Here is a 14039-nt window from a genome sequence, read left to right as displayed (position 1 = left end):
CGCTCCTCTGAATAAAACTCCCACCCTGGCCATTTTTAAAGATTGCATACACAGACCAGGAATTCACATGTCTCTGTACACCTAACCCAGGAGCCAAAATCTGGGCCTTTCTACAGTTGAAAGCTGTTGTGCATCCAACTGTATGTTGGTTAAGCACATTAAAAAAGAATTAGCCATCTTTTTAAAGAAAGATGTGGAACAGATGAGAATCAAATCAATATCTCTCACTGAAATTAAACGTTTGACATAATCGACTAAAAGAGAAAATAAGTAGTGTAACAATTGACTGTTCCGATTACAACTGAGGTAACATTGTGAAGCAACTAGAATCTAAATTTGCAACTTCGTCACCCTCTCTCATTTTGTAATTCTTGATAAGCTTGAAAGGCTTTGAAAACATGTATTGTCTTTCCATGAGTAATTTCCTCGGGAGTAGAAGTGCTCCTAAATATGGATTCTCTCATTGTGCTGATGAATCACCTTCTGAGTAATTCCAGGGGATTTTTATTACTCACTTTTCAATATAATAATTAAAAATCTACAAGGAAACCCTGGTGCTCCCTGCCTGAGGCTTATCAACACCCACAGATTGCACCTTCCTCCCAAGTCAAATATCCTGCTCGCACTCACTGTCTTGCCTCACAAATGAACAGTCAGAACATAGAACAGTACAGCACAGAACAGGCCCTTCGGCCCTCGATGTTGTGCCGAGCCATGATCACCCTACTCAAACCCACGTATCCACCCTATACCCGTAACCCAACAACCCCCTCCTTAACCTTACCTTTTTAGGACACTACGGGCAATTTAGCATGGCCAATCCACCTAACCCGCACATCTTTGGACTGTGGGAGGAAACCGGAGCACCCGGAGGAAACCCACGCACACAGGGGGAGGACGTGCAGACTCCGCACAGACAGTGACCCAGCCGGGAATCGAACCTGGGACCCTGGAGCTGTGAAGCATTTATGCTAACCACCATGCTACCGTGTTGCCCCAGTCAGTTGAGAAAAATGTTGTCAATTTATTGAAAATGATGTGAATTTTCCTATTTGTGTGCAGATAAATCTGACGCAAGAAGGTCCTGCAGCATCCAAGAATCATCGATCTCCATATCTTTCCCACATGTTTTTGGCCCATCGTCTAGCTACAGGACAAACAGTTGTACAGGACAGTCAATGGTTGCTTGCCCTGCGTCATCCAAATCAGACATGACCACAACAGCGGTTGCTAGCACATCGTTTCAGGCCCCAGCTTTTACCTTTAAATGCTCTAACAAAGCAGGCAGGAACGATATTAGTTCTGGAACGTTTGCATCCTCTGTCACCTTCCCTTCTGTCTTTGGCCAGACACGCTCAGCATTGACTAGTGGAGTGGTTAATACTGGTCTCACTAACAATCCTTCATCGGCTCAATTTACTGGTACGCTCTACGCTGTGAAAGTTTTGAATGTTTTGCGGCAGTTAGCTTTTCTAAAGACTTTTTGAAATTTAAATGTTTCCAAATAAGGGGCAATTTTGCGTGACCGATCCACCTACCCTGCACATCTTTTGGATTGAGACCCAGCCAGACACTGGAGAATGTGCAAACTCCACACATTCAGTGACCCGGGGCCAGAATCGAAGCTGGATCCTCGGTGCCGTGAGGCAGCAGTGCTAACCACTGCGCCATTCTAAAAACTTTTCAGTAACTTTCTTGTGTTTTACTCCTACTATCACTTCCCCACTCTTCACTGGACTTTCCAACCTTACCTTATATAATGGAACACTACTCCTCTCACCCTGAATTCCACATATTACCATCTTTTCTGGCAACATTTTTCCGAAACTACATAACTCCTCATCTCTTACCATTAAAGATTGACTAGCTCCTGTATCTCTTAAAATTGTGATTTCTTTACCTGCTCCTCCTGATACATATGAGTAAACTTTACCCACACAAGTAAATTCTTTAAAGAGATCTGGCACGTTCTGATCAATCACCTCTTGATCAGGCTGTACAATCTTTTGCACCTCCTTCGCTTCACTTGGGCTTTTGTTTACCATTTTAACAAACCCACTGTCTTATCCTGTTTTACCACATCAGCCTTCCCAATGCTTTTCTTCAACCACCAACACTGTGACTTTACATGGCCTAGTTTATTACAGTGAAAATATTTGAAATTTTATATTTCTTTTCCACCGTCCTGGATTTGTTTTTAGTCTGACGTACACTCTCCTTATTATCTCCCATCAGATCGCCTTTACTTTTACCGCTTGAGTATTTCTCATGCCCCAGTTTCTATCCCTCACCGGCTGAAACTAATGTTGGAGACCAAGCTTTGATTTATGAACGAATTCATAATGATCTGCCATTTCTGCTGCTAATCCGCAGTTTTAACCCTCTTCTGTTTCACATGAGTCCTCACTACATCAGGAATTGAATTTTTTAACTCCTCCAAAAGTATAATTTCTCTGAGAGCTTCATATCTTTGGTCTATTTTTAAAGCCCTTATCCACCTATCAAAATTACTCTGTTTGATCCTTTCAAACTCCATGTATGCTTGACCAAATTCTTTCCTTAAATTTCTAAACCTTTGTCAGCTTCAGGCACTAGTTCATATGCACCCAAGATGGATTTTTTCACCTCCTCATTCATCCCAGATACCTCCTCCGGTAGTGATGCAAACACTTCACTAGCCCTACCTACCAGCTTTGTTTGAATCAGTAATACCTACATGTCCTGTGGCCATTTCATTTGTTTATCTACCTTCTTAAATGAAGTGAAAAAGGCTTCTACCTCCTTCTCGTCAAACCTTGGCAATGCTTGGACATATTTAAATAGATCCCCACCAAGCCTTCGACTATGACTCTCTTTCTCACTATCCTCATCATTATCCTCCAACTGTACGTTTCCCTTTACGTCTGCCAATTTTAACTGACAGTTATGTTTCATAGCCATTTTCTGAAGTTCAAACTCTCTCTTTTTCCCTTTCCTCTCTATCTCTTTCCTTGTTTCTTTCTTCTCTCTCCTTTTCTTTTTCCCTGATCTGTATCTCCCTTTCTCTTTCTTTTTCTCTCATTGCATATTCAAGCTGCTTTAATTCTTTTTCATGTTCAAGTTTCTTAATCTGTAACTGGATCTTTGCCATTTCTCATGAGTCAGACTGTATCTCAGGCAACTTTAAATGCTTAGCCACCGCCATAATTACCTCATCTTTTCACATTTTGTCAGGTAATGTTAACTGCAATGTTTTTGCCAAACCTAACAGTCTGCTTTTAGTCTCTGTCCGTAAGGTACTGCATGTGACCGTCTCCACCCTCAAAAACGACAGAGCCTCTGAAAGAGCCATTGCCCACTACACACACCCTACTTAAACTAAAATACCACACCTTAAAAGCAACCACAATATGCTCACCCCTCACTGTCTTTAAGTTCACTAAGCCAATCCAACAGAAGGACTTTTATCCCGGACAAGCCCCCAATTTGTTATGGACCAGGGTTTAGAGAACCCCAAAGTGTATCATGGAGTTCACCTGACCCACAACTTTTACTAGATTGTGGTATGGGGAGCACACAGCCCACTCTACAGGTGTGGTACAGCAGAAATGGAAAAGTATTTTTTAAAGCAAAACAATGTTTATTCTATGAACTCAAGCTAACCTTTTTAAAACATACAGTGAACATCTTAGCAACCATTAATTCAAATATAACCCCCAAAGTATACAACACTATGTAATCCTTTAAGCTTTCCTTTAAACAGCCATAAGACTTAAAAACAAAACCTTTAACAGAAGCACATCAGGTTAAAGTCACTACTGAGAGCAGTTATTAGTTTTAAATCATCAAATGATCAATATACAGTTTTTACATTACAGAGAAAGAGTAGTACACCTTCTGGCTGTGACTGCAGCTATCCAGCTCTGAAAACGAAACTAAAGTACACCCTGCAGGAAACAGCCTAAAATGAAAGTAAAAATCTGACAGACAGCCCAGCTCCACCCACACTCTGACATCATTGATAAACACCCATTTCTTAAAGGTACATTTCTTAAACACCCATTTCTTAAAGTTACTCTCACTACAGATATTTATATACTCACCCATTTATAAACACCAATTTCTTAAAGGTACTCTCACATGACACCAAGTTAGACATGACATCTCTTGTGTGTGCAAGTGGTAAAAAGTTTGTGCAGTTCATTTAAAATCAGAGTCGTTAATTTTACATTATTACTTCAAACATCATTTGGAGGCAGATGGATGGATCTTTGTCACACTTTGCAATGTAATCTTGCGCAACATCTGTGCATTCACATTTTTAATACACAATTCTGCCACGGTGCAATTTGGTGGATCCTCACAGCGGCATTCAAATATAGTTGAAAGGTGGAGAGTCTATAACTTCTACATTAACCAGTGTTGGATTGAATTGGATTTGTTTATTGTCATGGGTACCGAGGTCTGCAGTCCAGGCCGACCATTCCATACATGAAAAGAAAACATAGGGCATACATAAATGCACAACGTAAATACATAGATAAATAGTGTTTGGGCAAAGAGTGAATGATAAAAAATAATAGAATCCATCCTTTAAATCAGGACTAATCTTATTGAAAAGCAGACTTTAGCATATGGAATTGGAAATTTGTACATAGTTGAAATGCTAAAGCCTTACATGTATGTAGAAATCATGGTCACTTTTCCGAGAAAACCTACTGCATCTGTGACGTCTTATTTACAGAAATGAGCACCCAGGCACAAAGTAGCGACATATGCATAGTGACAAACCCTCAGAATATTGATGTAACAGAGATGTCTGCACCCTTGGCAACCTCCTCCTGTTCTCACATAAATGAAGTAATTTGTTCTGTCCCACAAACGGTCGCTTCAGCTAACACGTCAAGCATCAGCATAGTTGAACTTCTTCCAGCTGGCTCGGAGTGTGAAAACGTCCTGTTACCCACTGAAGCAAACCCTACTGCCTGTTTGCTCGTTGCGTCTGCTGGGTCAGGGTATGATGAAAATCTCCCCCGTGGAAAGCAGAAACAACAGAAGAGTGTGCAAAAGGATAGAGATTCCCTAACTCCAGGTTTGTGACATTCTGTTTCATGGCTCAGTTGGATTTCATTTGTTTTAATTCTCCCATGCGATGTGGACATCACCGTTTCCTACCCCAAATTGACCTTGAAACCCAATGTCTTGCCAGGCCGTTTCAGAGGGCAGTTAAGAGTCGACCGCATTTCTGGGGATCTGCAGTCACATGTAGGCCAGACCAGGAGAGATGGCAGAGAAATTTCCTGCCTTAAAGGACATTAGTGAAACAGATGGAGTTTTTTTAAAGACAATCACCATCACCATTACTGAAATTAGCTTTCAATTCCAGACATTTAAAAAAATTTAAATTCCGTCAGCAGCCATGGAGGGATTTGAACCCGTGTCCCCCGAGCATTAACCTGGGCCTTTGGACTACTAGTCCAGTGACATCACAACTGTGACATCATCTCCCAAATGATGATAAAGCGTAATAATTTATTTTGTCAATTTTGTAAGAGTTTTCCATTAAACGATCATTTAGCAATCTCTCCTCCTCCTCCTCCTCCTCCCCCCCCCCCCCCCCCCCCCCCTAAAGCGCTATTGTTGGCTGGCTGGATAAAGTGAAAGAGGGGCAGTATTGATAAGAGTTAGAGATGACCTGCATCTGTCTTTCCAAGATCCCCATGTCCACTGGGATATCCCATTAACATTCATTTCACAATTGAGATTGTACTGTATTGACTTAAAACTTACATTTTTACCTTGTCTAATCTATCGCAAAACATGTTTGTTAAAATAAGCAAAATACTGCGGATGCTGGAATCTGAAACAAGAACAGAGGATGCTGAAAAAGTCCAGCAGCATCTGTAAGGAGAGAGAAACAGAGTTGACGCTTGAGTACTTTTGGCTCTTAGTCAGAACTGAAGGGGGGGAAAATGTGTTAGATATTAAAGTGATGTTTTAAGAGAGATTGCAACAAAATGTAGCAACTTTAAGAACAAATGTCAGATGACCTGGTGTGCAAGGGGATGGTGTCGTTTGCATTGAGGCAACACATGTATGGGATATTTTTAAAAGGACATTTAAAAAACATCCTTGTTGACTTGTTTCAGTGAATTCTATCTGCTGACATCTCAGTGTTGAGCAATTTACCTAAACATTGAAGTTCTGTTTTGGATTTTCAATGCTCTCAACATTTGCAATCTACCACTCCCAATTTTAACACCATTACCACGAATTATCTCCTGAGTTTTGGGTGATGATGTAGGTGCTTACTACAGCCAGACGAGGATTTCATAAAACTGCAAAAGCTGGGAACCTATGAAGCATTTGGGACACTGATACAATTGGGCATGAACAGAGTCCTGTTTTGGGCGTATATACAGGATGTTTCTCGGCACCGAGAACGACACTGCTATCAAACGGGACTCTTTTCTTTTTAACCTCGCAGAGGTCGCACTTAACTCACTTCCTGCACTGTCGAGCTCATCAGTGCAGGAAGAGATTGGGGCGTCAATTTTAAATGCCGCCCCGATCTCTTGATCCCCCTCAGGTGCCCCACCACAGCCTCTGGATCCCCTCTCCATCACCCTGGGCCAGATCCCTGGCATGAGCAACCTGGCACCTTGGCACTGCCAGCCTGGCAGTACCCCGACATCTTTACAGTGCCACCTGGGCACTCTGGCCATGCCAGGATGGCACTGCCAAGGTGCCCAGGTGCCAGCAGCAGTGTCAGGATACCACCCTTCTCAGAGCCTGACCACCCTTGGGGGACCTCCGATGGCCTGGGAGATCCCACAGATGCCAATACACCTGGTCCATGTTTGTGTGGACCAGTGCCAAACAGCGCTATGGCGAGATTTCCCAGGCACCGGCGTTCATTCCCGCGACCCAGGAGAATCGGGAGGCAACATATTTAAATGAGCCTTTTGGCTCACTTAAATATGTAAATCTGGATCTCGTCCAGCGAGGGCGAGGTCCAGATCTCGACAAGTTCCGAGCATCTCAAATCTTGCGAGAGGGCTCTCACCAGACCTTGTCGAGTCACCAAGTTGGGCGTAACGAGGCCATTCGACTGCATGTATTGTAACTGATAGTGGCATTATATCAATGATTGCCAAAACCTCCAAATAAAGTTGGCGGCAAGGAGGGTTTGTGGTTATAAAGAGGTCCAAGAATTAAATTTCCTTGTGTTATATTCAATTATGGTTTCCATGTGGAGTAGGATAGTTCCTTTTTTTTCAAATTCATTTTACGGGAAGTGAGCATTGCTGACTGGTCCAACATTTATTGCTGTCCCTATCTGCCCTCCATTTCAGAGGGCATTTGACAGTCAACTACATTTCTGTTGATACATGTTCGCACTGTGCTGAGAATCACCTTTCGAGTAATTTCAGGGTGTGTTTCTTACTCACGTTGCAGTATAATAATCCAAGATCTACAGGGAAACCTTGGGCCTTACCTACACCCACAGACTGCAAATTCTCCCAAGTCAAAAACCACTTTGCCACACACTGCCTTGTCTCGCAAAGAACAGTTAATTCAGTAAAACATTAGCATTAGTAATGTAACAAAGAGCCATTGCTAGAAGACAAACATTGGCAAGAATAAGAATGGAAAATAAATGAGAAATGTCTACATGTTGCACATTGAAGACAGCTTGGAAGTGTATGTTATACATTGCCGGTTGAAACACAGCTAGTGTTTAACCTTTCGAGTTCCTGTGCAGCTTTATGCAATGAGAGGTGCGTGTCAATGATTTCCACTCATTAATTTAAGTGTTCAAATCTCTGAGTCGCTTTGGCCCAGATATATGGCACGATGGAGAGGTTCTGTCACGGGACAATCTAGTAATGCAGAAACCCAGAGTAATGCTCTAGGGACCTGGGTTCAAATCCCGCCACGGCAGATGGTGAAATTTGAATTCAATTTTAAAAAATCTGGAATTAAAGTCTAAAGCTAACCATGAAACCATTATCGATTGTCTAAAAAAACCATCTGGTTCACTAATGTCCTTTCGGGAAAGAAATCTTTTTTAATTGGCTCATTGACCATCACTTATTTCCCGTCCTTGAAGGCATTTATGAGTCAACCACATTGCTGTGGATCTGGAGATACATGTAGGCCAGACCAGGTTAGGGTCTGCAGGGTAGCATGGTGGTTAGCATAAATGCTTCACAGCTCCAGGGTCCCAGGTTCGATTCCCGGCTGGGTCACTGTCTGTGCGGAGTCTGCACGTCCTCCCCCTGTGTGCGTGGGTTTCCTCCGGGTGCTCCGGTTTCCTCCCACAGTCCAAAGATGTGCGGGTTAGGTGGATTGGCCATGCTAAATTGCCCGTAGTGTCCTAATAAAAGTAAGGTTAAGGGGGGGTTGTTGGGTTACGGGTATAGGGTGGATACGTGGGTTTGAGTAGGGTGATCATGGCTCGGCACAACATTGAGGGCCGAAGGGCCTGTTCTGTGCTGTACTGTTCTATGTTCTATGTTCTAAATCTGTTGTCCTAACCTGGTCTGGCCTACATGTATCTCCAGATCCACAGCAATGTGGTTGACTCATAAATGCCTTCAAGGACGGGAAATAAGTGATGGTCAATGAGCCAATTAAAAAAAAAACATGGCTGGAGCACAAAGGCAGGCCTTCTGCTCCCATTACCACACCCGACAGTCTCCATTTTATCCAACCCGCTCCCCTGAATAAAACTCCCACCCTGGCCATTTTTAAAGGTTGCATACACAGACCAGGAATTCACATGTCTCTGTACACCTAACCCAGGAGCCAAAATCTGGGCCTTTCTACAGTTGAAAGCTGTTGTGCATCCAACTGTCTGTTGGTTAAGCACATTAAAAAAGAATTAGCCATCTTTTTAAAGAAAGATGTGGAACAGATGAGAATAAAATCAATATCTCTCACTGAAATTAAACGTTTGACACAATCGACTAAAAGAGAAAATAAGTAGTGTAACAATTGACTGTTCCGATTACAACTGAGGTAACATTGTGAAGCAACTAGAATCTAAATTTGCAACTTCGTCACCCTCTCTCATTTTGTAATTCTTGATAAGCTTGAAAGGCTTTGAAAACATGTATTGTCTTTCCATGAGTAATTTCCTCGGGAGTAGAAGTGCTCCTAAATATGGATTCTCTCATTGTACTGATGAATCACCTTCTGAGTAATTCCAGGGGATTTTTATTACTCACTTTTCAATATAATAATTTAAAATCTACAAGGAAACCCTGGTGCTCCCTGCCTGAGGCTTATCAACACCCACAGATTGCACCTTCCTCCCAAGTCAAATATCCTGCTCGCACTCACTGTCTTGCCTCACAAATGAACAGTCAGAACATAGAACAGTACAGCACAGAACAGGCCCTTCGGCCCTCGATGTTGTGCCGAGCCATGATCACCCTACTCAAACCCACGTATCCACCCTATACCCATAACCCAACAACCCCCTCCTTAACCTTACCTTTTTAGGACACTAAGGGCAATTTAGCATGGCCAATCCACCTAACCCGCACATCTTTGGACTGTGGGAGGAAACCGGAGCACCCGGAGGAAACCCACGCACACACGGGGAGGACGTGCAGACTCCGCACAGACAGTGACCCAGCCGGGAATCGAACCTGGGACCCTGGAGCTGTGAAGCATTTATGCTAACCACCATGCTACCGTGTTGCCCCAGTCAGTTGAGAAAAATGTTGTCAATTTATTGAAAATGATGTGAATTTTCCTATTTGTGTGCAGATAAATCTGACGCAAGAAGGTCCTGCAGCATCCAAGAATCATCGATCTCCATATCTTTCCCACGTGTTTTTGACCCATCGTCTAGCTACAGGACAAACAGTTGTACAGGACAGTCAATGGTTGCTTGCCCTGCGTCATCCAAGTCAGACATGACCACAACAGCGGTTGCTAGCACATCGTTTCAGGCCCCAGCTTTTACCTTTAAATGCTCTAACGAAGCAGGCAGGAACGATATTAGTTCTGGAACGTTTGCATCCTCTGTCACCTTCCCTTCTGTCTTTGGCCAGACACGCTCAGCATTGACTAGTGGAGTGATTAATACTGGTCTCACTGACAATCCTTCATCGGCTCAATTTACTGGTACGCTCTACGCTGTGAAAGTTTTGAATGTTTTGCGGCAATTAGCTTTTCTAAAGACTTTTTGAAATTTAAATGTTTCCAAATAAGGGGCAATTTTGCGTGACCGATCCACTTACCCTGCACATCTTTTGGATTGAGACCCAGACAGACACTGGAGAATGTGCAAACACATTCAGTGACCCGGGGCCAGAATCGAAGCTGGGTCCTCGGTGCCGTGAGGCAGCAGTGCTAACCACTGCGCCATTCTAAAAACTTTTCAGTAACTTTCTTGTGGGGGCATCTTTAACTACCTTTTCTTAATTTTGGCAGAAGACTTTTAAAAACCTGAACACTTAAAGAATATTCATGTTCAGAGGCTTCAATTTAACAACATTTAGTTTTGTTAACCTCAGTAGGATTACGAATGATTAATGACATTTAAGACCGATTTTCTGGGTATTATCACATTATTGGTTGTGGGACTTTGTCGTGTACAATTTGAGTGTCACTTTTTCTATATTTTAAACATGAGTTCAAAAGTATTTAACTGGCTCTAAATATCCTGCGACATCATGGGATTGTGTAAGGTAAAACTTCTTATTTCAATAGCATCATTAACTGTGGACACATACAAATTTTCTGTTTATTAAATACTCAATTCAGTTACTGAATCAGTTTACAATATTTATATACACAAATATGAATATTGTATATTTATATATAAATAATGTATTGAAAATGAATTGACGATAAATAATTTTATAGAAATGTTTTGTATGATGGCATTTTATTGAATGCAGCTTGAAAAATGGCAGCATTTGTTTTCAATCTTATTGTAGGAACTGGTTTCCACTTCTCTGGTAACATGGTACCAAATTGTAATTTTTGTGGTCCAACCAGTAACAATGTCTTTCAATTTGGAGCAAATGTCCCAACGCAGCCAACTTGCCAGGAATCGTTCCATCTTTCACCAATCACCACTACTCGGTAAGTTCAGTGTGATAACACTTTCACTTTCCTGTTTGTCCATTCTCAACACTGCAGTAACACACTCATGTTACAGTGACTTTTCTGAAAGGTTTTGTCTAGTCATGCTCCAAATGTTCAATTGTCATGTTTACATTGGAAATAGAGTCAAAAGTCTCCAAATTTGGTAAAAGTTTAAGTAGCTATCATGCTCTTGCTAATTTTTTACTAATAGTATATAATAGTACAGCGCAGAATAAGTTTATTTGGCCAGGCGATTCTGCACTAATGACCATATTTGTGCAATTACGCACCTGAATCCAGATCGACCTTGTTTATTCACTCAATGAATACGAATAATACTTGCAAAATATTTTTAAAAAACATATTTTTAAAATTCAAATTTTCAATATTTTAACATTTATACAAAGAATAAACTCAAACACACCACCCTCTGACAGCAACCAGATCCCCAAACTGTAAGGTAGTCAAAACCCATCTCAGGTGCAACCCCACCCCCCTCCCCATGCCACCCCCCACCCCCCCTCCCGAGTAAATTTCACCTTCTCCTTCTATAGAAACTCCAAACTCCATTAGATCTCCCATCTACACCGAGGCACTTTGGGGGGGGGGGGGGGGGGGGGGGGGAGAAGCTGACCTCCACCCTAACATGATCCCCCCTGCGAGCAATCAACGAGGCAAAGACAAAGACATCTGTCCCCACCCTCATCTGCAACTCCGGCATATCTGACACCCCAAAATGACCTCCAGGGGACCCGGCTCCAAATCTCAGTGTAGGACAGTGGTGCTACAAACGACCCCCAAAATTTCTCCAAGTTCGGGCAGGACCAGAACATAAGTACATGATTAACTGGGCCCCTCCTGCACTGTTCGGGGCTATCCTCCACCACCTCAAACAGCTGGCTCATCCTCGCCTTCATTAAGTGCGCCTTATGCACCTCTTTTAATTGAATCAACACCAGCCTCGCGCATGAGGTTGAGGCATTAGCCCTCCATAGCACTTCGCACCATAATCCCTCCTCCAACATTATCCCCAGCTCCTCCTCCCACTTGGCAATGCTTGCAACATATACTAGATAGCCTGCAGCTAAGACATCACTACAAAAAATGTTCTCCACTTTGTTTCATATGGATATTTTTGAACTCAGAGAAGAGATGTAAACAGACTAGTTTCAGAACTCTGGGCTGTATTAATGTCAGCAATTTGTATGTGGGAGAAGGTTTTCAGATTACCCCTCTGTCTGTAGGTAGTGATTTCTATATAAATGAGAACTGAGGCAGTGTTAATCACAACTCATCCCTGTTTATCTGATCTGAAATGAAGAGTGTAGTTAATATGAACCCCAAGAAATCCCCAGTTTAGGGGCTGGATTCTCCCTTACCCGGCGGGGCGGGGGGTCCCGGCGGGATGGAGTGGCGTGAACCACTCCGGCGTCGGGCCACCCCAAAGGTGCGGATTTCTCAACCGGGGCCAAAGGGACTTCGTCGGCCGGCGGAAGTCTGCGCATGCGCTGGAGCATCAGCGGTTGCTGGCGTCATCCCTGCGCATGTGCAGGGGAGGGGGTCACTTCCGCGTTGGCCATCGCGGAGGCTATGCCCGACGCGGAAGGAAAAGAGTGCCCCCACGGCACAGGCCCACCCGCGGATCGGTGGGCCCCGATCGCGGGCCCACTCTGTGGGCAACCCCGGGGCCAGATCGCCCCCGGACCCCGGAGAGCGCCCGTGCCGCCTGTCCCCCCGGTAAGGGAGGTGGTTTGATTCACGCTAGCGGGAGAGGCATTGCAATTGCAGCTGCGGGACTTCGGCTGGAGAATCGCAGGGGGGGGGGGGGGGGAGGGGGGGGGATGGGGGGGGGGAGTGCTCGCCGACCGGCACGGCGCAATTCCCGCCCCCGCCAATTCTTCGGTGCCGGTGAATCCGGCGGCCGGCAGGGGTGGGATTCACGTCGCCCCCCCCCCTCCCCCCATCGATTCTCCGACCCGGCGGGGGGTCGGAGAATCCAGACCCAGATCTTTAAACCATCTCAAATAATGGCAATCTCAGATATTCATTACAAATTGATTTTCCAGGTTACCTTTCGCCAATCTGATTCATCCAATCTACATGTAGATTAACATTGGGCATGATTATTGCAGTACCTTTTCTACACACCCCATTTATTTATTCCTGCATACCCCATTCTACAGTGTAAGGGGGAGCTATAAACTCCTCCCACAAGTGACCTCTTACCTTTCCTATTTCTTATTTCTACCCAAATTGATTCTACATCTTGCTCTTTCGAGATAAGGTCATCTCTCACTACTGTACCAATGTCACCCAGTGTATTTGGAACAATTTCTTAGAGCAGTTTTAGATTAGCCTTCAGGCAATGGTGATCTTAACTTGATTGAATTTTACGGTCAGTTTGAAGGTGGGAACTGTGGATCTAAGACTAGTGTTTTAAACCTAAGTAAAGGTATGGAGGCAAAGCTGACTAAAGTGAACTGGCAAATTTGGTTAAAGGTAGAGATGCAGTGGCAGATTTTTAAAGAGATATTTAACAACTCGAAGCAAAGATTTATCCCAGTAAGAAAGAAATGCTGAGAAGGATGCATCGTCCGTACTAAATAAGATAATTAAGGATAGCATCAAATTGAAAGAAACACCACACAAATCTTTAAACTTTGGCGGAACGTCAGAAGATTGAAGACATTTTAAAAACCAGCAAAAATGACTCAAAAAAATAAATAAAGAGGGAGAAATTAGAGCATGAGAGAATGCTAACCGGAAATATAAAACAGATATAAAAGTTACGACAAGTATTTAGATAGGAAAAGGGAGTTCTGGTTCTTGAAAGTGTGAGTATGGGGAGTTAATAATGGAATTTTGCAGCTGTATAGAACCTTGGTTGGGCCACACAAGGAGTATAGAGTTCAATTCCGGTCGCCACACTACCAGAAGGATGTGGAGGCTTT

The 14039-nt window shown here is 43.3% G+C and overlaps 1 protein-coding gene across 5 annotated transcripts in view; it reads left to right on the top strand.

The window, feature by feature from the left end:
- Positions 1–14039, top strand: part of LOC119967585 (nuclear pore complex protein Nup153-like) — a 77024-nt gene that overhangs the window by 54592 nt on the left and 8393 nt on the right. For 2 of the 5 annotated variants that reach the window (XM_038800303.1, XM_038800302.1), the window contains exons 10-13: positions 1063–1422; positions 4724–5071; positions 9760–10119; positions 10999–11085. In XM_038800303.1, coding sequence (XP_038656231.1) covers positions 1063–1422; positions 4724–5071; positions 9760–10119; positions 10999–11085 — 1155 coding nt within the window. Of the gene's footprint in view, positions 1–1062; positions 1423–4723; positions 5072–9759; positions 10120–10937; positions 11086–14039 lie in introns of all 5 variants that reach the window. The other 3 variants (XM_038800301.1, XM_038800300.1, XM_038800304.1) reach the window with 2 other exon arrangements.

This window comes from Scyliorhinus canicula, chromosome 6, assembly GCF_902713615.1.
Source record: "Scyliorhinus canicula chromosome 6, sScyCan1.1, whole genome shotgun sequence".
In the NCBI taxonomy this organism is placed as follows: Eukaryota; Metazoa; Chordata; class Chondrichthyes; order Carcharhiniformes; family Scyliorhinidae; genus Scyliorhinus; species Scyliorhinus canicula.
The sequence above is the reverse complement of the archived record's forward strand: the minus strand, read 5'-3'. Positions and strand labels throughout refer to the sequence as shown.